The following is a 27,162-nucleotide window of genomic DNA, read 5'->3' as shown; positions in this document are numbered from 1 at the left end:
TTCAGAGATTTTAGGAGGCTGAAATCCTTTTACTTAATCACACTTTTCTATTCACACAGTGGCTCAACGTGCTCGGGTTGTATTTAAAGGTTTATGATTTGCAACGCTAGATTTGATCTTCACACTTTTATACATGTAAATGTAATTTATGATCGCCTACATACTGAAAGAGAGAAGGAAAAAATCCTATCCTGTGTTTTTGTTACTGAATGACTGCAAAGAGTTAACTACTTTTAAAATTTCCCTCACTCATAGACACATGTTAACTCGATACTTTTAACCTGCATGGATCAACAGTATGCTGGGTCTGGTGAGTGCGACAATACAGGGTTAAGTTTCTAAGATCTCGGTCTCCTTTTCTTGTTTTCTTCTGGCTCACAAGAACGAAGTTCGCAAATAAACAGGTTATAGTTTACTCAGATAAAGTTTGGTGCAAAAGGTAATTGCTACCAGACGTGAACGTGCATCTCTCTGTGCCCTTTCCCCTTCGGTGGATTTCCCGCCAAAACAATTTTATTTATGTAATGGGTGTAACTGCTGCTTTAGCTGAGAAAGCAGAAGCAGGAGGTTTTTAGGTGTGCCCTGTATCGCTGTAGCAAGGGGTCAAAAGTCATGAACCACAGATATTGGCACCTTTGTGTACATGTTCATGCTTCTAATCACAAACAAGAACGTGCATCGTCCCTAGCTGTTTGTTTTAACATTCTCCAGAATGCTGTTAATTCTAAGCCCTGCTATTAGTTAAAAATAGAAATAACAGAAAAAATCTTTTTATATATTATTTAAGTCTCATTTATATTTAAGTGCCCATGTATATGTATACATTATGTGCCCATGTATATGTATTGTCAGCAAGCATATTTCAAAGCTTTGCCCGTAAGATATGAATGATCTTATGCTCATGTATATGCATGTCTCCTGAAAGCTGCTGTACCATTCTCAGAGATTTCCTTTAGTACTCCTTTGTCTATCAGCTCCTGCCGAGTTCTCCTCATCGAAATTTTCCTCTCCAGGACTGACAACACATAAGACAAATAAAACAGATAAGATAGGAGCAAGTGAGAGAGAGCACACCACACCTTTTAAACTTAACAGTGTTTCTGTCACTGTGTGGGAATTTTCCTGCCTGCTTGTAAAGTAGTGCACAAAAATTGAAAATATGTAACACTGATGCTGTGATAACACTCGCTGCATTAAAGGTGTTCAGACTGCACAATCTTGTAAGTCAGTTGTGCTTCGTCATTCCTCTCATGCCAGACAGATGTAATGTTAGGAATTAAATATATTTTACGCAGAATCATGGTGCTACAATTAACATTAAACAATTTTAGACAAGAAGATAAGCAACATTGTGACTGTCATTCAATACACTAAATACAGACAATAGACAATACAAGATATTATAAACAATATAAGCAAAATAAACTACACAATAAACAAACTACACTGGAAAAACAAAATGCTACAAAAGCAAATTAAATTAGAAACGTATAATGAAGATGTATACTAAGAGAAGATGTTCAAAGAAGATGTACACTCCTGGCTAATGACTAATAAAAAAAAAAGATATTTTTTGGAAAATTTTGTACACCCACCCAGACGTGTGTTAGTTTGAATTTTATATCAAACATTTTAATCATTATTGTGATTTTACTTTGCGTACAAGAAGACTATAGAAGTGAATTTCCCTGTTTCTAGCTTTTCCCCAAACAGTTCACTGCAGCAAAAATAAACCAGCAAATGGCAGCACAGGAGCTCTCAGGAGTGCATCTGTTTAATTCTTGCTAATTTCTTGAGCAATGATTTGTTGTTAAGACCATTAAAAGCGTAATATTTGCCATTTTTTTTGCCCAGGAGTGTATACTAAGAGAAGATGTATAATGAAGACGTATAATGAAGCAATCCTGTGTAGTCATGACGACAATATGAACAGAAAATAAAATCATGTCAGGTACACCTTGCCTAACACCAGAGCCAGCAAGATATAAACGGCAAACATTTATATCTTGTTTTTATCTTATTCACCTTAACTAAATCTATGGAAACGCCATTGCATTGAGCAGAAAGGTCATCTGACGTGAGATGCGGAAACGAAATGCTAAAAATTTAGGTTGCCAACTACAGTAGGCAAAATGTAGCTAAGAAAACTATTAAAATGGAATATTAATGCTATACAAGTGCATGATCTAAACAGGATAACGTTCAAGCATATCATTAAAAATGACATTAAATAATTACATTTATTTGATTGTATACAGTGGTAATTAGACGTGTTATGGTTTGAATTTCATGGTATTAATCTTAGCTCAAACGCTTTGTATATACACAACAAGAAAAAAAAAATCAAATCCTCTAATTGTAATTCTTTCTTAGAAAAATGTTTTTGAGAACTGTAGCTAGCTTGTTAACACACGAATGTGTGAATAAGCTATACTGCTAACAAGCGAACATAAAGCAGTGAGGTTATTGGGGCAGTGGTGGCACAGTGGTGGATTCAGTGCATTGCACTGTTCTTTAAGACGGCGAAATGGTGAGAGAGCTGAAAAGTATTGGAAAGCATAGAAAATCAAAGGGTTTACGCAGTTTTTGCAGGTTTGAACTGCAATAAGAAATCCATACCCTCCGATGTCTCCTTGAACTTCTCGCTGCTTTCCTTCTTCTTTCTCCATTTCCAGGGCTTGAAGATCTTACCCAGGCTGGAGAACTTCCCCTTCTGTTTGGACGGAGGCGTGTCTCTGCCAGAGTTTGGGTTGTCATTCCCTATCGTGCTGTTCTGCTGGTCATCAGCGTCATCATCTACAGAGGAAGAATGTGAGAGGGGGAACTTTATCAGAAGCAAATTCTGGAAAGCGGCATAGTTTATCTCTATGGGCTTGTAGAAGGGAATGTGCTACATGACTTTAAACACTGGAAGATGGGTATTTTGAGTCTTATCACATCTTCTATGGGTATGAGTGATTACAATCATTATGTATTATCAGTAGCCTGAACATATTAAGCTACACAGTTTGCGACATAGCCGTCCGAATTAGGAGACAGTCTTGACCAAGTTTAATCTAGTGCTACATTCATCTCGTAGGCTAAAAACACAACGTGAAATAACAACAGCGTAACAACTATAGTATGGGATTAATAACGATGAAGAAAGCTGTTTCCTCTTGCTAATATAAACCACTATGTCATTTCTTTTACAGAAACCAAACACTGACCAAGCTGAGCAAAATAAAATGCAGCACAGCAAGCAGTCACCTCACGACTACACATATCAAGAGAAAATAAAAACAAGCCAGATTTATAGCTTATACGTGGGATTTCAGGACCAAACACTGCAGCTCATAGCTGAAAACCTTCGCCTTTTTGTGTTACAATGTGCTGCATGTATGAACGCACTTAACTAGCAACCTAGCTCGCCAGATCTTTTTATATTACGTCAGCTACCACTTTCCAGCCTAGTTAATTAGGCTTCTGGTAGGCTTGTGAGATCTTGTGCAATATTGTGCCCACTAAACATCACCAACTGCTGATAGTATCACCAAAAAAAAGAGGTCAGGCCAGATATACGTAATGCATGATATGTAAGCGTTACACTGTTACAGGGGAAAAAAAAAAAAAAATATCAGAAGCTAGTTACAAGTCGGCTGTAGGTGCTAGTCGCTAAGCGTGCATGTGAACAGCAGCAGAGATACTTATTGAATTCTTGTATAGTGAAGTCATCTTGTTAAATGACACACTGTTTCTGTAATGTAAACCCTTGTTCATGTTTCGTGAGTGAACACATTCACAGCTTTTTCTATTTAGCAGCATGGACAAGGGAAGATAAGCTGAATCAGAGAAAGATGCTTTGTTGCTCGGCTCTGAAGTCAGACAGCAGGTTATTAAAAGCTCGCAGAAGACAGATGGAAAGCTGAGGACATCACCTTTTCCAACAGATATTTAAAACACCCAACGTGATAGCTATCATGATAGTTTCAATCGTCCCAAGCCTACCTTTTACTTGTAGGCTAACTAAAGAATTTATGATTTGTCCACCACTTTATTATACCCAATTCTGACTATTTTTTTTTCCCTCAAGTATTTCTAGATGGTGCACTTTTCAAAACAATAGCTGACAAGCCAATTTCTGAGAAAACATTGGAAAAGGCACACAGTCTAAATGTCAGGCCTTTCTAGATTCGGAGAGCAACAATATAAGTGTGTAGTAGTGGGAAAAGGTCAGTTGTATCTCTTACAGGCAATGGAGCCAAAATAAAAACAGCAGCACATTTCAGTCATAACAATCTCTCTCTCTCTCTCTCTCTCTCTCTCTCTCTCTATCTCTCATTTAGAGTAAATTTTGGCAAGGAAGCAAATGAAGATGGAGTTGAGACTTACAGCAATTTTTTTTTCTTTTAACTTTATTTTGTTAATATAATGTAGACCTTAACCATGAACAATTTCTGTAATAAAGGTAGTCTGACTATAAAATAAACCATTTTATTACCTTTTCCTGCTCATTCTGGCCAGATGTAATTCAGCATAAAGTCTGTATTGTAGAAATACTTGCCATTTTTATTGTGCAGTGTCTGTTTATTTCATTTTTCACGTTTATTATTAGAATAATTTTGACCTAAGCTCCTGAGGCGCAAAAGAAAAGTGTTCTACCTAACGCCCGGAGATCGCGACTTCCAATCCTGACGATGCCACAGCCGCCCGTGGCTGGGACTCCAAGAGAGCCATAATGACCATGCGGTCTAGGAGGAAGGGATGGCATACTCTCTCTACTCTATCAATCACAGCAACACTAGCCAAACATTACGCCACCCCAGTGATGCAGCAGTTCGAAAAGACGACTTTGTGTCTTGGAGGAAGCTTGTGTTAGCCTTTTGGTAGCCATTGGGGGGTGGGGAGAGCTGACTGGTGGGTGGGAATTGACCAAATTAGGGCGAGGGGAAAAAAAATTTCTTGTACTATCCATCTCAGTCACACACTTGTAACACAAACTTGACTTGTAAGCTGTCAGCTAATGAGGCTGAAAACATTGTACTAGAGCAAATATAACAACGGTTCACTGCAGGGAGACTACAGGAGCGAGTTGCACAGCTTTGGAATGAAGGCAGAGCTGTAATGAGTGGGAAAAGGTTTCTGTTTTCCTTCTTCTTGCTGTGTGACACATTGTACAGGCCACAAAGGGAAATGCACAGGATATTAGAAGCAGTGCTGCTTGACTGTGCAGTGTACTATGCAAGCTGTGCCATTCACTTTGCAAAGAGAGTCTGCTTTAAATAAATAAGTAATGCACAAAAGAGGGGAAGTGTGAGAGAGAAGCCAAACTGGTCTGAGACGCAAGATGAGGCAAGTCTTGCACGACCGCTCCAACGAGCTGTGTGTGTGTGTGTGAGTGTTAATATCAGGGAAATGGAGTCACTACAGTGTTTACCCAAGGCAAAGGAGCTTCAGGAAAAGTAGTAAAACATGAGCCTATGAGCATTCACCTTTAGCAAATTGAGGACTCTTGGCATCTTTCTTTTATATTGAATATGTAGACAAAATAATGAGGAAGTTGCGTGGATTAGTCATCGAGTAAAATGGCCTACGGTGTTACTAAACGGACTGGATTAGATGTGGAGTGCGTATAGACTGCTGATGGATTGAAGCCTAGGCATTATGGGTGCAAGGTGCAGTGTTGCTCTCTACAGTAATGGCTGCCCACATGTTTCCCATACACACACACACACCTGTCTGTGTGTGTGTGGGTGTGTGTGAGAATAAAGGAAGGCGTGATGTCAGAGACTACAGTGCAGCCTGTGTGTTTCCATGGCACCATTATAGGATATGTGTTACAACAGAGAGCGTGGCATGTGACCGGATGAGTATCAAAGTACACACAGAAGAGTACATTCAGGGATCTTTAATCAAGTGAAAACAGGAAGAAAAAAAAAAAAAAACCAGCTGGCATGATTGATTGATAGAAACACACACACACAGACCGTTTTAAGTGTTCATGCACAAAGTATAGCCACTGCAAATATACCCACAATCCCACACAAAATCACATGTAAAACATCCAGATATGACGATCGTGCATTATAGAATGTGTGTCTTCAAGGAAATCCAGTGTTTTATATGCGTGTTGGTCATTAATGGACCCAAGTTGGAGGTGTGGATCAAAGTTTGAAGGCAGATTTATACAGATGAATAATGAATGCAATAGTTTGCATCCTCCATAGTATCAAGGCACATAAAGGACACGGTATCTCCGTTTACATTTTGTCTGCAAAAGTTTAAAAAAAATAAAATAAAATGAATCTTGCAACAACTGCAAACTTAAGGTAAAAGCAATTAAGAATAGTATATACTCTATTACACTACCCACTTTAATAGGAACACCTGTTCACCTGCGCATTCATGCGACTATCCAATCAGCCAATCATGTGGCAGCAGCACAATGCATAAAATCATACAGATACAGATGCAGAGCTTCAGTTATTGCACACGTCAAACATCAGAACGAGGAAAATGTGATCTCGGTGATCTCAGGGATGGACGGGAGTATTTCAGAAACTGCTAATCTCCTGGGATTTTCCCCACACACGACGGTCTCTAGAGAGGGGTGCGAAAAACAAAAACAGCCTGTGAGCCACAATTCTGTGGGTGGGAACGCCCTGTCGATGAGAGAGGGCTGAGGAGAATGGCCAGACCAGCGCAAGCTAACAGGAAGACTACGATAACACAAATAGCCACTCTTTACAACCGTGGTGAGAAGAAAAGCATCTCAGAACACATAACAAGCTGAGCTTTGAGGTGGATGGGCTACAACAGCAGGATATCACATCGGGTTGCACTCCTGTCAGCTAAGAACAGAAATCTGAAGCTACGGAGGGGCCCGAAACTTGACAGTTGAAGATTGGTAAAAGATTAGGCGATGTTTTTCTAATTTTCTGTGACTCTACATATAGACAGTGTTTATAAAGAGAAGCAGCACTTCCGGATGTTTTAGGCAAGTTATTGTGGTCCTAGCACAGGTAAAGCCTATATACATGTTACGATCATGTGACCTACTACATCATGTGATTTCTCAACTACAACAAACGTTTATAATAAAGGTCAAAGCAGGCAGTTTGTATTAAAATGAGTTGCATGTGGTATGCATGTGACATCCATGCATACACCGTGAAGCCACTCGCATCTATGTTACTTACACAGACATCGCTTATCTGGTGCAAATCCATCATAATTACTACAGACATTCTAAAGGAACATTGCTTAACAGACTTAAGTCCAGAAATCTTATGACGTCTGAATAGCACTCACAGTATCTGAAAGAGATACAACAGAAATGCTACAGAAGATACTACAAGATATGGGGCATAACAATCATTAGAGAAAGTGTACTTACTAACTAAATATGTGTATTAAGTGATAATATCTTTACACACGCAGTTTAATCATTTTTGGTACTGTTCTGAAAATGTAAAAATTCTAAATTTGTGATACCTAATACACTCAGGCCCTGACTTCCATCCGTAAAAACATATAATATCTACTATAAAGATGTAAGATGATTTTCTAACAGGTTTACAATAAAAATAAGCAACAGGAGTCTGTTTTTCGTGCAGCTAAAGGTGTTTTAAAAAAAAAAAAAAAAAAAGGGGAGTTTTCAAAGAAAATAGATTACTATTCCACCACAATGTGATAAGCCTGTAACAATAATAACGTGTGTTAAATTAACATCATGGAAGGGCAAGTATTAAATTTGTAAAAGCCTTTTTTTGTTGCCAGGTAAAGACAAAATTACAATTACGTAAGACTATATATATGAGATAACTTAATAATGAGAAAGTTTATTGAAATTATTCCTTAATATCTTAAAATGATCAGAAGGTTTCATAAAATGACAATATTTGCAGCACATTCACACTTTTGATGCCAAATGACATTAAGAGAACTTATAAAAAGATTTTAACAATATTCATACCACAGCGCTGTTGAACTGCCGTTATCTGACTGGTCAGAAGGCACTGATTAATTTTCCGTAACAGCACAGCTCTGATAGTAGTACCAGTTAATACATTATCGTTTCTATAGTAACAGCTTGTAGAAATGCTCCACAGAATCTAAGCCTAATAATAAACGGACTGTAAAAGAAACGTGCTGTTTAACAAAGACGTATAATGTTTATAGAAAAAGTCTGCCTTCTGACACAGGAAAGTCATCAAGATGGAGGACTTTGTGTGTCCCGGATTCTCAGTAACTTGCTGTGTTTTTTAATCTTATTAACTTCAAACGAGAGAAGAAAAAAAAGAAAAAAAGAAAAAAAAAAAAAAAGAGAGGTGACTGCAAACTATAAATGGAAAAAAGTGCAACGTGTCACTTGATTATTTTCCTTTAACAGTATGCTCTGTCGTGTTTTATTTCTTACTTACCTTATTATCAAAAGATACACTCTTTTATTCATACTGTACAGTATTTTTTACAGTGTTTTTTTTTTTAATTTCCTTTAATCAGCACACAATTGTGCATATACCTGGCAGGTTTTACTCTTAAAAGAAATCTCTGAGATTGACCATCAATAACAATTAACACACAAAAAACTCAGTTTTCTTGTTGCTATAAAGTGTTTCTTTGTTTCTTCCTTTTGAAAGCAAACTTTTAGACTTAAGGGATGTTCCAATTTGATACCTGTTTAAAATTATTTTGTTATTCTATAAAAAAGTTTGTGTATAAATGGTATTACTTGGTTTTTTAAGTGTGTGTGAGATATCGTAATGCTGTGTACGCTACTAACATTGTAGCTGGGGTGGGCAATATGCCAGAAATATCATCACGATTCTTGAAGGCATTTCTACGATACATAACGTATTGTGAAATCTACCTGGGATTGCTCGCAAACTGCCAGAAATACAATAATGTTGCATTAAAAAACAAACTGATACAACTCAAATTAATTTATTATTAATAAACAAATGTATAATACATTTTTATATTTAGAAAATAAGATTTTAATTTATATATTAAAAATTGTATAAATATTTAACACTGAAATAAAACAAACAAAATAAAGTTTAATCCTTTGGCCTATTCATTCATTCATTTATAGATTTATTTATTTATTTATTCATTTATATTTTTACTACTTTAAAAATTAAGTGCAACATTTTCTATCACAGCTGTTTCAATTCAGGTTATAATTACTTAAAGAAACATTTTAAAATGTATAAAAAGATATCCAATATCCATTCAATATCCATTTGCAAGAGCGTATGTGACATAATTTATCACAATCTCCTACATGTAGAAGCGAAGAGTGGCCATCAAATATGCCAAGTTAGCAAAAGAATATCCTAAAGAGGCGATGATACTATTAAGCAATTAAAAGGGCACCAGGAAAACATGCTGGTTACGACCAAAACCACATACTTCCAATATTTCCGCTCTGGTTTTCATATAGGCAAAGTGCAAATTAAAAGCAGTGAGCAGACTATACGTGAGTATGAGCTTAACGTAATGCAGACATTCTATATACTTGGCTCGAGCCAACACCCTTACACAATATTGACTATATTTTCTTCGACAAATGCAGCAGTTTGAGGAATGAGATCATACTGAATGTTAACAAATAAAAATATTTATACATACACACACACACACACACACATTATATATATATATATATATATATATATATATATATATTACACACACACAGTTTTGGGGAAGAGAAATGAACCCTGATTTACTGAGCGTCATCAATAAAGCAAACGTTAATCATTACTAATCAGACCCAGGGGGTTTATTATTGCTCTGTATGCAACAGAAAGACAAGGACGTAATCTTTATAATAACAGTAATGAGATAAAGACCAACTCTTGCGTAACACTCTGAGAACACATTTAATACACTAGTGTTTAGTACCACTGCTGTATGGAGCAGGTTATAGCGAAGCAGAACAAAATAAAACACGAATACTACATTCTGTGCTACATTCCACAGTGTCAGTGAGCTATTAATTGTGTGTGTGTTCTCACCTGTATTAAGAGTGGAGCGGTGTGTGTGAGCCTGTGCGCTATCTCCCTGGCCCATGCTCCCAGGCCCAAGGCAGGGAGGGCAAAACACGGTCCCGCTTTTTTTCCTCTCTCCTTTTCTCTACTCAGCGAGCGAACCTAAAAAAGTAACCCAAGCCTGCTTGGCTTGCTCGCTGTCCTCTGTTTGTCTCCTTATCCGTCCCTCCTTCACACACAGTACAAGTTTCTCTCTCTCTCTCTCTCTCTCTCTCTCTGCGTGTTGGTCCCTCCCTCAGAGCACCTCTGACTTGGTAAATAAGTTACTCCGCAAGCCTGAGGTATTCCAGCAGGATCAGATGCCTGTCATTCCCGTGCTAGATTTTTCAGTGCCTAAGTTCCTAAGTGCCACATAGGAGAGAAACAGCCACGTAAATGAATGCAGAGTTGCCATAAGGGCAGTGAAGGACCCTTGAGACGTCACACCTCGCACTACATGGACGAGGTAACCCAAGAGCTCGCTGCAAGATGAACTGCTGGTGAGGTGGAATTTGCAGGCAGCAGGAAGTGACATCAGACAAGCATCTGATTACACCAAGAGGCACAGTGAATGGCAGGTGTGTGTGAAATATGCCTCCACTTTGACCTGTGCAGTGGTGCACATTCTCAACCTGTTTTATGAGCCAATACATATCTTTCAATGTTTTACTTCAGCTGTAAATCTGTTGCACTGCTTAGACTTTGGCAACATTTATAACAACATACAGATCAGATGTCTAATCAGCAAAGAAGTTTGAAAACTGGAACTGTCAGTGCCTTAAAGAGTTAAGGTGTTTTTCTTTTACAAATGTACGTGTGCAAATATATATATAGACACACACACACACACACACACACAGACACACACACAGACACCCCTGTTTCTGAAAGACCCCAGGGTTTGAGAATACTTAAACAGCATCATGAAAAACAAGGAGCTATCAAAACAAATTTCAACAAAGTATTAGTCTGGCACTATTTATAAAAAAAAATCATTTCATTATGATTATTAATTTATTGGGAGAAAAAAAAAGAGCAAAGAATAGGGCGCAACCACGACTCTGCCTAGAAGAGAGAGTTCACCAAAAGTCAGTGCAAATGTCAGGGCATTAGACAGAGAAGCAGCAAAGAGGCCAAAGTTAACTTTCAGTATGATGCTGCCACCACCATGCTTCACTGTGGACATAGTTAAAAACAAAACTATGATATCTGAACTATGAGTAAACTGTACCAAAGAGGTACTCGACTAACACAGCTACCTAAGCAATAATAACAACGATAATGTTGATATAGTGGAATTATCATAAAGCGATTTATCAGCACATGCCTAATGGTGACCTTATTGTAAAAGAAAGACATCATTCTCTTAGTCACCTGATCTAAAAAAACAGAAAGAAAACAAACATGACCATTAACTCTATGTATTCATGATTAAAACTCATCTGATCCTTTGAGAGGGTCACGATGGTCACAGAAATACCATCATAATAAATAATACAGTGTTTCATTAGAGTGCTTATTTGAACAGCATATCAGTATTTCAGTCAATATTGCAAAAATGGTAGCAAGCGATATATTCTGCATTACCCTACAGATCAGGCGTCGTCAAAGGTCACGTTAAAACGATAGATTTGTTCCAACAAACGATATATTCTGCATTACCCTACAGATCAGGCGTCGTCAAAGGTCACGTTAAAACGATAGATTTGTTGTAACAAGCGATATATTCTGCATTATCCTACAGATCAGGCGTCGTCAAAGGTCACGTTAAAACGATAGATTTGTTGTAACAAGCGATATATTCTGCATTATCCTACAGATCAGGCGTCGTCAAAGGTCACGTTAAAACGATAGATTTGTTGTAACAAGCGATATATTCTGCATTATACTACAGATCAGGCGTGGTCAAGCGGCGGGTCCGGATGTGGACTCAGCAAAGCATTTCAGCAGACTAAACTAGGGTGGGTTTCCCAAATCGCTCCTAACACTAAGTACTTCATCATCTCACTCATAAGAACGTTCTTTAATTAACGAGTGTTTCCCGAACCCCTTCGTAACTAACCATGTGCGTAAACTCGTTTGTTAATTAACAAGTAACCTGACCCATTCGTTATTCATAAGTACTTCGTTATGTGGAGTTTGAACCATTGGAACACATTGTACACATTTGGAACCAGTGTACACATATGAATCAAGTAAATTCAATTAACCTGTTAACGTAGCTTTGTACTCCCTTTGTTTGTTGTTCCGTACACTGAAGGAAAAAAAAACATTCACTGAATTGATTTGATTCAAATGTGTATATCGGTTCAACATGAATGAATTGATTTGGGTTTCGGTTTGGATTTGTACAGCCAGCTTGATTTGATCATGTATATTCAAAACCCTGGAATTAATTTAAACTCCACGCGGTCACCCGAGCTCAGGATCGAACCCGAGCCCCTGGGGCTGTGGGGCCACAACGATAACCACTACACTCCCTTAGCACGCTTGAGTTAGTCAAGTTAGTCAGTCAAGTACATATTTCCTTCTTTTTGATGTAGCTCTTTCAAACAAGTATAACTGCTGTTGTAAATGGTTGACTATGCTTGCGTCTATCATCCGCTATTTATAAATACACTTTATCTGTGTGTGTTTTTGCTGTTTATGTTGCTGATTCATCTGTTAAATGTACCACCGGACTGTAAATCTATTGTTTGACTATCAACGAGTGTGGCTTTTCTCCAGACTCAGGCTGGGCGGAGTCAACAAAGAACTACTTAAAACTCATTTGTTAAATCTCTTTTGGGAAACATCCGTAAAACAGACTCGTACTGAACGTATGTCCGTTTTTAAGTTGTTGGTTATTCACTAAAATTCATCGTTATCGGGAAACCCACCCCTGAATACTTGAAAAATACTGCAGCAGACATGATAAATGTATGAAGGAAGGAAAAAAAAACCCTGGCTGTAGTTTAGCGACTTTAGTTTTCAAACCATGGCGGCTTCTGTATCAGATCCTCTGTTGTGGTTTATCCAATCGCGTGCATTTATAGAAATTATTTAGCTGAAGGCCAAAGACTATCTATAGGGCTTGAGACATTAGTTCAGATAGGAGAAAGAGTTTTCGTACTTTTGTAGCTTTTTCCTCTTATTTACCATTTTTTGCCTGATTAGAAAACTGATGACATGGCATGTCCTCAAAGTGGAGAAGGGAAACAGAATGGACAGAGAAGTACAGTATGAGTCTATTCTTCCTGTGTCAAATTCAACACTGTTGAGTCTGTAGCCAAAATTGTAATGTGAAGCGCCACTATGAAACAAAACAATCATCTTATTTACAGGCATGAACTAATCCTTAATGGTTAAACATTGAAAAGTAACCATTATCACCACTCAGTCATGTTAGCTGCTTATCTGAATCTTTGTGAGTAAGGAATTTCATGTAGCTGGACATTTACTAATCTTAATTAAATACCCGTGCTATAGACAATCTGTGAACCGAGCCAGTATCATTATTCAGCAAGGTTACTTAACCACACCCATGGACCATGCACACTAACAGCTTGAATGGATCAGGCAAATTACATCTGTAGTGATGCTTCTAAATTAACATTTCAGAAGTGCATTAATAAATTTATATTTATTAATGCTATATTTGTTGTTTATGTAAGTTTAGGTATAGGTAAGTATAGGTAAGTCTGTGGATCTCTGCTAAACTACACAACAGTTTACTGTTCTGTGTATTTATTGTTCTGTGTATTTATTGTTCTTTGCATATTGTCTGGTGTATTTATTGTCCCATGCGTATTGTTCTGTGTATTTATTGTCCTGCTCCTGTCTCACACTGCTGTGTATTTGCACTTTACGTTGTCTTGTGTACTGTTATGTGTTGCACCATGGTCCTGGACCATACATCATTATATTACAAGCTATACGGAATGACAAAAACCCTTGAACTCTAGTTTGATAACGTTCATAACATAAACAACGTTTTGGGAGAAATGGAACAATTAAGGTCTAATGGTAAAGATTGTTTCTCATATGTGTATATGGAGAGATTTGGGAGGAGAGAATAGTGGAGTGCTCTGTGTCTCGTGCCAGCCAGAGACAGCACTGTTTATACATTCACACAGACACACAGAGACAGATAACACACACATACACAAACATACACACACACTTAATTCTGTAGAAACAAAGAATAACAAAACAACTGAATGCTTTTCAGAAATTGATTATACACGGACTTTATTTTAAATTTTAATCATTCAATCGTACCCACTTTAGCGTGAAATTTAGATTTTCGAAATTCAATTTTAGATTAACAATAAAATTCAAATTCCAATTTTTGCATATAAAACTCAAATTTATTTTAAATGTTATATTAACTTCGTACTATTTAACTAAATTTAAGAGCCATGAGGGAAAACATTTTTACGACTGTAGAACACAATGTCTTGCAATGAGGTAAGTTTATGGACATTACAGCTTTAATAGTAATTAGTGTAATATAAATAGTGTGTTGATAATTCAAAACATTTTAAGAAATTTATCAAATTTAACAAAGCTTTGCTACAGACCAGGTTGAAGAAATACTGTATATACGCACTCACTGTCCACTTTATTAGGAACATCTGTACACCTGCTCATTTATGCAGTTATCCAATCAGCCAATCATGTGGCAGCAGCACAATGTATAAAATCATGTAGATACAGATCAAGAGCTTCAGTTAATGTTCACATCAAACATGAGAATGGGGAAAAAAGTGTGATCTCTGTGACTGTAACCGTGGCATGGATGTTGGAGCCAGAAGTGCTTGGTTGAGCAATTCAGAAACTGCTGATCTCCTGGGATTTTCACACACAACAGTCTCTAGAGTTTATACAGAATGGTGTCGGTGGGGGGAGGAAAAAAAAACAAAACAACACCCTGTGTGCGGAGGGTCTATATTAACTGAAATAAGCACTCTATGCAATCATAAATGTGCAGGTGTTCCTATTAAAGTGGACAGTGAGTGTATATACACACACACACACACACACACACACACACGTGTAGTAGTTGTCTCTGTGAATCACATAGGTTCTGCACACTGCATAATTAATATTCATCCTCTCGCCCCTGAGTGTCCTCACTTTATTTGTGCACTCTACAGAAGAATCTGAAATCTCCAAATTTACATTTGTGTGAAAATTTCATGAGCAGTAGCTCAAAAGAATAAAATCATTGCCTAGATATAATAACTCTTACCTCCAAGGACACGACGAAAGACAAAAAGAAAGATGACATTTGTGCTTTATATGCGAGGAAAGCAAGGGAGAGAAAAAGAAAAAAACACGTCTATTTAGTAAGTTTATTATTAATTTAAGTAATTGTAAATTTGTGAGGGAAACTGCATTGTCAATTTATAATCTTTAAAATTTGGCATTAATGTTGTTTTTCCATATGTAGGTTCGGTTATAAATGGTGCATAGCATATTTAAGTTCAGGGGGAAAAAAAAAACTGTAATATAGTAGAAAACGTCAGAATGTGACCATGCGAAAGGTTTTCACAAATAATGTAATAATTGTAGTTTCATACGTACGGGTGATTTCAGTTCATTTGCACCATCACCTCTATGCACAACTAATACACAGTCAAGTATTAAAAATGAGAAATTGGGTTGATTATGATTTGTAAATATTTTTAGGGTGGATTTGAGAATGAGTATTCAAGTCCTGTTCTGGCCATACTCAAATAAATGAATTAATAACAGGTTCAACCTGGTCTGCAATGGATCAAGAGCGTATTCTGGTACCACAGCACAAATACACCCTTTATGGAATGCCAGTCAATTACAGGGCATCACACACACACACACACACACACACACACACACACACACACACAGCTAGAATGCAATCCACCTAGCGGCATGTTTGAGGAAACAGACTTCAAGTCAAAGAATTCTGGATCACTGTACTGGATTATTATAATACTACAAAATAATTAACCTTTTTTTTTAAGCTTTATTTTCCCGCCACAAGTTTGGTACTGATCCTTGGCCCAAACCCCAAATCTCGACTGTACAACTGTATAAAATCATTACACCTGTAATTAGGTATGCATTGATACCCATACTGGTATTGCTGTGATACACTGTGCTCATTTAATAATCGTAAATACTAATTGTAAAAATGTTCCAATACCAACATCTGATACAACATGACACTACGGGACGTAAGCCTAGTGCACGCTGCTGCGCTGATGAACAGACCGCACGAAATGACAACGATCTGGACGAGTTTCACAACAGACTGCTGCATCTTCTGACAAATCAAACAACGTGATAAATCTTGACCATAGCACTCAGCATGAGGAGTTCATCACTGTATGAAGCACTGGCTCGGTGATAAAAACGTCTACAGAAAACGCTACAAGAGTAAAAAAAAAAAAACAGCTCTTACCCTGCATGTTGTTCGTGAGGGATTCATTGAGGAAATAAAGTAAAATAAAACAAAACAAAAAAAATTCTTTTTGAATTGATGCATGTCTACCCATAATAAACAGACTTTAAAAAGTAGCCTAGTCCAGTTCTGAATATACAGACGACTGTTTGAAAAATAAATAAATAAATAAAGCAAGATTTTGAGAAAAAGGTCATAATACTTCAAGGAAAAAAGTTATATCACGATAGAAATGTTGCAGTGTTTCGAGGATAAAGTCAGAAAACTACGGCAGAATGGTGCGTATCAGAGCAACAAAAATAAAGAAATACATTACTTTACAAATAAAGAAATACTTCATCTTCTGGCGCATTAGCACCAGATCATTATTATGGATGGTTACATCTGCGGCGTAACAGATACATCGCCTGCGCTCTCAGTACAGCAGTCAAGCCCCGATGTGTTACGGCACATTAACTCACCATCAGCCTTAAGTTTAAGTTTATCGCTCGAGTCCATACGCCACAACGATTTGGGGACACGCAGCGTGTCAGAGTTCCACTCCTTCACAATCGAGCCTTCTGATTAACATTCATCTACACAGGCGAACATTACCTGCGATTTCTCCTTCAATAAAAGAGACAATAACTTCAACAAATCTTCAACGTCCCTCATTTTAACACACAAACTCCACATGTAGCATTTTGTCATAGCATTATGATTTTATTCTTGAAACATTGCAACTTTTTTCCTGCAACATTATGATTTTTTTTCCCTCAAAATCTTGTCTTTTTTTTCCTCGCAATATTATTACTTTATTCTCAAAATATTACGACTTTATTCTCAAAATCTTGTCTTTTTTTCCCCCCCAGTATTTAAAAAAATAAATAAATAAAATAAAATAAATAAAAAAACAACAGTGGCCGTAAAATGCCTGCATATAATCTAGAACAGAAAAGGTAATCTATAATACAGCAAATCTCTGTATAATAACTAGGATAACTAAGAGCAGTCACTACTTAAACCTGGGAAATGAAACATTGTTTCACATCTTCGAAATATTACAACTCTATTCTCATATTATTATGACTTTTTTCCTTGAAATATTTGTTTTATTTTCAAAATATTGTAACTTTTTCCACAAAATGTTTTAATTATACTCTCAAAATATTATGACTTCTCTATTATGACTCAAAAAAATTACAACTTTTTTTTTCGAAATATTAGCCTACAATTCTATTCTTGAAATACTGTGACTTTTTTCCCCAGTATTATGACTTCATTATTTTATATATTTATAAAATAATAAAGTCATAATACTTTTTATAAACGGTGGCACTAAAATGGCTTCATTTACTCTACGGAAAAAAATAATCTATCATATAGAAAATCTTTGTATAATAAGACAATAACTAAGAGAAGTCAGAAATTATAAATGGGGTGTTTAAATCTAAAGTATTGGAACAATCACAAGAAATACACAGCAAAATACACAAAACAATATACGTGATGACCCTATCAACATCCATTTCTCGCAGGTGTTTATGATAAGAACTTGCTGTGCTTGGACAAAAAGTGTGATCGTGAAGCTAAAAATGCATACGATTTATCATGGAAGAAACTGCTATTTCTTGAAAACTAGAACGCTGATTAATCTGTTCAGTTTTTTGTGTAAAGGAAATCAACAGAGTGCACTGGACAGATTCAAAAGCTCCCTCTAAAGCACAAACTGGTTACTGCAACTTCAACCAGCAACAAGATGGAGAACTGGAACTCAAAAGTGAAACATTTAAATGCAAAATTAAATGAATTAATAGTTTTTAAAAAATCTGAAAATCATCACCCCACCACAAGTTCTTATTTGACTGCTAGTGTGCTATAAAAGCTTTTTTTTGATGAAGTGAAGCTCAGATGCAAATGCTTGCTGTTTTTATTTTTTTGGTCAGTCATCAGCATGTGTAAGTTGTGAAACTGGGGAAAGAACAGGAGTGGCAGATCTTAAATAAATGTTTCTTGTTTTTACTGAACACATAAGCCACATGTATGGCTGGATGTGTTCTCTCTCTTCACCATTCTTACTGTATTATCAGTATATTTACCCCGTACATCTACTTTCCCCTGACATCTCTTTCTAATTCCTCTCTTTCCCTCCATCCCTTCGTCATGCCCTGATGTATACTAAAAGTTTAGTGTATGGAAACAATTAAGGTACGTCAGTACAACAAACTATTTTTTTGTAAAAACAAGATTAAATCTAGTTCAATTGTTTTTGAGGATCAGTATGTTGATGGTATTCTAGCTGAGCAACAAGAAAACCACATGTTAATAACAAAGTGTAAAAAGGTGCAGAAGATATATCTTGTGGGTGTTAAAAACTTTTTAAATAGTGTTAATAGTGATTCTGGTGAAATACTACCAGTACTACTACTATTACTACTACTAGTATTACTACGACTATTATTACTACTACAACTAGTACTACTTCGACTACTGCTACAACTATTACTACTCCTGCTATGACTATTACTACTACTATTTCTACCACAACTACTACTACTAATACCACTATGACTATTACTACTACTATTTCTACCACCACTACTACTAATACTGCTATGACTATTACTATTACTATTTCTACTACTACTAATACCGCTATGACTATTACTACTACTATTTCTACTACTACTACTACTACCGCTATGACTATTACTACTACTATTTCTACCGCTATGACTATTACTACTACTATTTCTACCACTACTACTACTACTACCGCTATGACTACTACTACTATTATCATTATTATTAGTACTAGTATTACTAATACTGCTATGACTATCACTACTACTACCACCATTATTATTAGTACTACTGCTACTACACGTACTATTAGTACTACCACTACTACAACTGCTACTATTACTACAACTAGTACCACTACTATTAATACAACTAACCCTAATAATACAGATACTATTAGTACTATTATTACTGCTATCACCACAACTATTACTATAATTACTACTGTGTCTGTACTACTATTACTGCAATCTACTGCAAACTGCTGTGATTATTACAATCAATCAATTTTATTATCTATTATATTACGGTTATATTATTGTTAGAGATGGCACTGATCCAAAGCACATGACTGGAATCGGGCTGATACCGGCATAAAATTGTGGCTCAGATGTTGGAGGGCAGGAAAGGAATGAATCTGATTTGATCCTGTAACAAATGACCAGAATTAAAGACTGGAATTAAATTTGGAAAATATTTTTTTGGAACTGGAAATGTTTACGTGTAAAGAGATTTGGTTGTATTTTTGTTAGTGATCGTTATTAGATTTATATTTTAGACTTGATTATATTTATGACATTTGCAACGAAAGTGTTTTTTTGTGTGAAAGAGTTTAACTGAGTAATAAAATCTATGGTTTTGTACAAGTCATGATTTCAGCTATGTATTTTTTCCTGCGACTACTTCAGTTTAAAAAAATTAGTTTAAAGCTTAGTAATCCTTAAAGAAAAAAAAATATTGGATAGGGATTGTTTCATTATTGGTATCAAACAAGAAAAAGTTGTATGGTGCCATCTCTGATAATAATCATAATAAAATAATAATAATAATAATAATAACAACAAAAACAACAAACAATAACACTAGCTAAGTTATATAAAAAGTGCAAAAGCAGTATGTAAACATTCAGTTAAAACTTTGCATTTAAACACCATTAAACTTATAAAGAAAGCAGTAAAATGGCTGGCAGGAATGGCACTAAACACATCAGTTGCTAAACAGAAACCATACGCAATGCTGTGTTGTTTAACCAGAGGCTTAAACAAGAAACCAGAATGACAGTAATTAACATTTTAACTGTAGGTCATGAGGAATACAGATTTTGCTTCAAACTCTAAAAGCGTAGAACAAAAAGGAAGAAAGGTATAAACTCTCTTATACTCTCTGGTATAAAGCATAGCTTGCCATTTCCCTCCTGCAACTCTCACAGTTTAATTAATCAGGTGTGCTGAAACAGACAAAGCATTCAGGCGTGAAAAGTCTACAAAGTCATGTGATCCTTCAGACCTGGGAGTGGAAAACACACACACACACACACACACACACAGGCATAACAGCGTAAAAGACTTGTCACAAACACTCTCAGCATTCGAACCCTGAGTTCCTGAACAGGATTTATCCTACCTGAGATAATTTCCTGGTCTACAGCGTGATTCTCTTCATCCATAGAGTCTGCTATCCGAGATGTGCATATACACACGCGCACACACAGACACAAAAGTACAACGAGCCAGAGAACGGCACACCTGAAGGTGTGTATGCTGTGCAACGTGAGATCAGATATCGCCTACTCAACAGACGTGGGAGTCACATGATCAGCTGTAACGAATCACGTCCCTGCCTAGCGCACATATTTGCATTTCGATGATGTCACCGATGACTGTACTTTTCACTCTGATGACTCGCTGTCAAAATCTACTGCAAACTGCTGTGATTATTACAATCAATCAATTTTATTATCTATTATATTACGGTTATATTATTGTTAGAGATGGCACTGATCCAAAGCACATGACTGGAATCGGGCTGATACCGGCATAAAATTGTGGCTCAGATGTTGGAGGGCAGGAAAGGAATGAATCTGATTTGATCCTGTAACAAATGACCAGAATTAAAGACTGGAATTAAATTTGGAAAATATTTTTTTGGAACTGGAAATGTTTACGTGTAAAGAGATTTGGTTGTATTTTTGTTAGTGATCGTTATTAGATTTATATTTTAGACTTGATTATATTTATGACATTTGCAACGAAAGTGTTTTTTTGTGTGAAAGAGTTTAACTGAGTAATAAAATCTATGGTTTTGTACAAGTCATGATTTCAGCTATGTATTTTTTCCTGCGACTACTTCAGTTTAAAAAAATTAGTTTAAAGCTTAGTAATCCTTAAAGAAAAAAAAATATTGGATAGGGATTGTTTCATTATTGGTATCAAACAAGAAAAAGTTGTATGGTGCCATCTCTGATAATAATCATAATAAAATAATAATAATAATAATAATAACAACAAAAACAACAAACAATAACACTAGCTAAGTTATATAAAAAGTGCAAAAGCAGTATGTAAACATTCAGTTAAAACTTTGCATTTAAACACCATTAAACTTATAAAGAAAGCAGTAAAATGGCTGGCAGGAATGGCACTAAACTCATCAGTTGCTAAACAGAAACCATACGCAATGCTGTGTTGTTTAACCAGAGGCTTAAACAAGAAACCAGAATGACAGTAATTAACATTTTAACTGTAGGTCATGAGGAATACAGATTTTGCTTCAAACTCTAAAAGCGTAGAACAAAAAGGAAGAAAGGTATAAACTCTCTTATACTCTCTGGTATAAACTACAACAAAGCATAGCTTGCCATTTCCCTCCTGCAACTCTCACAGTTTAATTAATCAGGTGTGCTGAAACAGACAAAGCATTCAGGCGTGAAAAGTCTACAAAGTCATGTGATCCTTCAGACCTGGGAGTGGAAAACACACACACACACACACACACACACAGGCATAACAGCGTAAAAGACTTGTCACAAACACTCTCAGCATTCGAACCCTGAGTTCCTGAACAGGATTTATCCTACCTGAGATAATTTCCTGGTCTACAGCGTGATTCTCTTCATCCATAGAGTCTGCTATCCGAGATGTGCATATACACACGCGCACACACAGACACAAAAGTACAACGAGCCAGAGAACGGCACACCTGAAGGTGTGTATGCTGTGCAACGTGAGATCAGATATCGCCTACTCAACAGACGTGGGAGTCACATGATCAGCTGTAACGAATCACGTCCCTGCCTAGCGCACATATTTGCATTTCGATGATGTCACCGATGACTGTACTTTTCACTCTGATGACTCGCTGTCATGAAAGAAAGACCTGGCAATTTCATTGGTACAGGTTGACGGTTTGAAAAATAACTAATGCTGAAGAAAAAGAAGAACGAATGTTGTCCTACCTCGTTTTTCCATTCCAGTATCGCAGCAGCTCTGAGGTATCTAAAATTGAGAAGATGGAAGTTAGTGGAGTATCAGTAGTTTAAACAGCTTTATTTAAGTTAAAGTACATTCCCCCTTTGCAGTGGCGAGGAATATGGTGGAAATGTTTTTGAAATTTTAAGACCGTGGAAATAAAAATAAATAAATAAATAAAAAATCAATAATGAGCAAAAATGACAAGGCCCATTTTAGATACTAATGTGCCACCTCAATCACTAAAATAACTATTATTTACTACTATTACTGTTATTACTACAGCTACTATTAATACTACTACAGCTATTAGTACTACTTTTATTACTTCAATTACTACTAATACTACTACTACAACTATTATTACTACTTTTATTACTTCAACTACTATTAATACTACTAGTACAACTATCATTAGTACAACTGTTGTTACGACAGCTACTATTAATACTACAACTATTACTACTACTGTTATTACTTCAACTACTACAACTATTACTACTACTACTACTGTTACTACTACAGCTACTATTAATACTACTACTACAGCTATTAGTACTATTTTTATTACTTCAATTACTACTAATACTACCACTACAACTATTATTACTACCACTACTATTAATACTGCTGTTACTACTACTACTACTACAACTATTATTACTACTTTTATTACTTCAACTACTATTAATACTACTAGTACAACTATCATTAGTACAACTGTTGTTACGACAGCTACTATTAATACTACTACTATTACTACTACTGTTATTACTTCAACTACTACCACTACTACAATTATTATTACTACTACTGTTATTACTACAGCTACTATTAATACTACTACTACAGCTATTAGTACTACTTTTATTACTTCAATTACTACTAATACTACCACTACAACTATTATTACTACCACTGCTATTAATACTGCTGTTACTACTACTACTACAACTATTACTACTACTGTCGTTACGACAGCTATTATTACTACTTTTATTACTTCAACTACTATTACTACTACTACATCTATTATTACTACAGCTACTATTAATACTACTACAACTATTTTTTACAGCTATTACTACTCCTACTATTACTACTACTGCTACCACTATTACTATTAACTATTATTGCCATTAATACTACAACTATTATTACTACTATTACTATTTCTACTACTACTGCTATTAGTACAACTACTACTTCTACAACTACTCCTATTATTATTCACTTGTTTTTCATTTATAAATAAATTATTCCTTTACAAATAAATGATCGTTATCATTACAAAAACTATCATTTATGTGGGAATAACAACTTGTAAATTTTAACTGTTTGCAAATCGCTGTGCTATAAGAGGAATGAAACACTTCAGGACGTGCTGATATTGGTGAATAATAATCAACCTCGGGGTGGTAACAGCTTCCCGCTCAGCATCACACCACCCCATCGTTTATTATAACGGTTATCACAGCGTGCTCGTCATGTTTTATGTGTTTGTGTGTTGTGAGGAAGCACGCTAGAATGCGTTGTTTTTTGACCTTGTTAAAACTTTCATCTGAGGTGATACAGGAGCTGATAAACTGATGCCTCGAATGCATAGGCGGGGAAGAAAAAAAGAGGAAGAACAAGAAACCACGGCGCGCAAGCTATAAAAATAAGCGTGACTAAGAAGAGGCATTTACATCCACTTATTTCAGATTTGCAGATTAGAAAGGCACACAGTCCTTGGTGTGTGTGAGTGTGTGTGTAGTGAGGGTGCTGGAGTGTTACTGCTCGTAGTGTTTAGTACAGTAGTATGAGATTTAGCATGGAGCCACAGGGACTAACCAGGTGTCACAGGCTAATACTACGTGCTAAGCAGATTGTACTACACTTGGTGTACTAGCTTCATCTAGCCTACTACATAATACACTAGCACAGATACAGATTATGCTTCAAATGTAGCTGGGCCCTATTTATATCCTGAAAAAAAAAAGAAAAGAAAAGAAAGAAACTGTGCATGTAAATCTTTCAATGAAATATGAAGCCTAAATCCAGAAATGGTTTGGTACTCTCTGTCCTAGACAACAACAAAGCATAGCTTGCTGTATCTTTGCTCCAACACTCAGTGTAATTAATCAGGAGTAACGGAGCAGGCAAAGCACTCAACCATAAAAAGTACTAAAGGTGCATTTTCACTTGTGAGCCACAATGCAACGAGCGACCCTTCATTTTGTGTGTGTGTGCGACATGGTGCTGCGATGTGACAGACAGCAGTGAGATGAGCTGCGCTCGTTTTCATTTAAATGAAAATTAAATGACTTCCACTCATACTCATTTAAATGTATAACAAATAAAGACTAACCCTCTATCTGAAACCAGGTCGTATTCACAATTTATACCACAGCGCTGCTGAATTCTCAATTCTGATTGGTCAGAAGGTGTTGATTTATTTTTTGTAACAGCACAGCTAGGACATTGTTAGCTACGAGGCGAATCACATGTTTTTATTAATCTGCTGATAATATTGTTTCTATAGTATCTATAGTATCAACTCATTCGGTATGGCGGGTTCTCACATAATATAAGCCCAACAATAACCACTTTTTTTTTTTTTTAATTTAACACCAAAAAAACCATACAGATGTTGTTCTGTCTGTAAGGGGATGTTTATTTTAAATGAATAAAGAAAGCAGTCAGTGTCAGCACTCTAATGTAAGACTGTTCCTTTCAGTTTTATTCTGTGGAAAAAGTCTTCGGGGCTTCCTTTGTGGTTTCTCGGTTGTAATAAGTTGCATTTTTTTTTATTAGCTTAGAGAGAGAAAAATGAGAGAGGCTGCTGAGGGAACGAAAGTGATAACAGGAACTAACACTTGTTTCACAGACATCACATTAAAAAAAGTATCATGTGTCAAAATCTGCAGTCAGTGGCAAATTCATGATGTATAAGGAGTTTAAAAAAAAAAGAAAACCTTGGGAAGCTTCTGTGTGGTAAAAGGCTGTTGTTTATTGCTTACACAGTATTCAAACCCATGATGCACTCTGTTGTTTGTTTTAATTCACACGCGCTCCTCCTTCTACTGACGAACACAACTGAGAAGCTGAGATCACGTCCCTTACTAATGTAAGGAGCAGAATGAATTGTTTTTGTTTTAATTATTTCTGTACTCACATACTGTATCATTGGTTTATTTTATAGTTACTTTGTTGTCCCTAGATTGTGTACAATAATTAATGTGTGGATAGCGATTTTAAGTTCATTCCAATAAGCACAAGATACCCTGTACTGTGCACACACAGGTATTTATGATCGCAGATAAGTAAAGTGAGAGTGTAGAGAAACTGCAGCATGTGAGCAGTTCAGTTCTGCGAGCACTGAGCTCTGAGACGCCTTGCGAACGTAAATCTCGTGCTCGTTATTAATGACTGTTTCCGATACTGATACTGCTCCGCACGCTCAGATTGGCCGCCGTCGCTCTCTCTATTGTGTTAAAGCAATAACCTAAGTAGGTTACTTGTACATGTACAAGTATCTGTACTGATGAGTACCAAGAAATATACTCATACTAGGTTTGAAAAAAAATCCTGACAAATTATAGCGTTCGCATAAAAATTAAAACTAAATAAATAATTCAAAACACATACAGTGCATAAAAAGCTGAAGCTCTGACCAGAGGTAAAAAAAACAAACTGATCTGTAATGTGAACCTTAGAGCTATCTATACGGAGTCAATAATGTTTAATTATTTATGTAGACCAAAAATTGTGATTAAAATTGAAATCTGAATGGAAACATATCTAAAGAGGGTGTCGTTCACGTCTCTCTTGTTCCTTAAGGACAGATTCCTGCAATCTCTACCTGGTGCACTTTGAAAGGAGTGTTTGAATAGCACTGTGCCACACCCAAAGCACTTTATTCATGACTCACACACATGCCAGAGAAAGAGTGCTGAGTGTGTCCTGAGCAGAGATGGACACAGTATCAAGCTGCACTTTGGAATGACGTTTCGAAAAACCAATCGAAACAAATGTGGCAATCGCTCCTCACCCCTGTCCCCAGTCTCTGATGTTTACGATAGAAAGAAAATGGCGTGACTGCTAAAGGAAACGTCATGAGACATTAAATGACAATCATACTACTGTAACATTAGAACAAAATTGTCTTTTGTTTGCGTTTTGTTTGTAATTAACATAAATCACACACATTAGGTTTTTAATATATTTAACTATTCGCTTGCTCTGCTCTTCACACACACGTCTGTGGCAGTGCGAGTAACTGGCAATTCCTTGATCACAGTTACAAGAATTAAAAGTGGCTTGAAGTGTTTCACTGGTACTGTTTACATTTAAATGGTCTTGAGTCAGTTTCATTAAAAACAAAAACAATCAGTTCTCTTTAGTCAGTTAAATAATCATTTTGTATGGCTTTCATTTGTTTGGTTTTGTGTTTTCTTTTCTTTTCTGTTTTGTTTGATTTTCCTTTGTTTTGTGTTTGGTTTCCTCTTGTTTTGTTTTCTTTAGTTTTGTGGTGTTTTCGTTTGTATTTTGTTTTCTTTTGTTTGGTTTTCACTAATTTTGTTTTGTGTTTCATTTTGTTTGGGTCTTTTGATTTCTTTTGCTCTTCGTTTTCTTTTCTTTTATTTGGTTTTCTTTTCTTTAGCGTTTATTGTTGTATTTTCTTTAGTTTTGTGTTGTTTTCTTT

The 27,162-nt window shown here is 36.2% G+C and overlaps 1 protein-coding gene across 11 annotated transcripts in view; it reads right to left on the bottom strand.

Moving 5' to 3' along the window:
• The window catches only part of phactr4a (phosphatase and actin regulator 4a), a 54,012-nt gene that overhangs the window by 13,481 nt on the left and 13,369 nt on the right, over positions 1–27,162 (bottom strand). For 3 of the 11 annotated variants that reach the window (XM_053231293.1, XM_053231292.1, XM_053231294.1), the window contains 3 exons: positions 22,463–22,502; positions 2,620–2,796; positions 935–1,015 (listed from right to left, as the gene is read on the bottom strand). In XM_053231293.1, the coding sequence (XP_053087268.1) occupies positions 935–1,015; positions 2,620–2,796; positions 22,463–22,475 (271 nt within the window). In that variant the 5' untranslated portion in view covers positions 22,476–22,502. Of the gene's footprint in view, positions 1–934; positions 1,016–2,619; positions 2,797–10,004; positions 10,708–20,631; positions 20,832–22,462; positions 22,503–27,162 lie in introns of those variants that run through there. The other 8 variants (XM_053231296.1, XM_053231297.1, XM_053231298.1 and 5 more) reach the window with 6 other exon arrangements.

Source organism: Pangasianodon hypophthalmus, chromosome 29, assembly GCF_027358585.1.
Source record: "Pangasianodon hypophthalmus isolate fPanHyp1 chromosome 29, fPanHyp1.pri, whole genome shotgun sequence".
Taxonomy (NCBI): Eukaryota; Metazoa; Chordata; class Actinopteri; order Siluriformes; family Pangasiidae; genus Pangasianodon; species Pangasianodon hypophthalmus.
The sequence above is the reverse complement of the archived record's forward strand: the minus strand, read 5'-3'. Positions and strand labels throughout refer to the sequence as shown.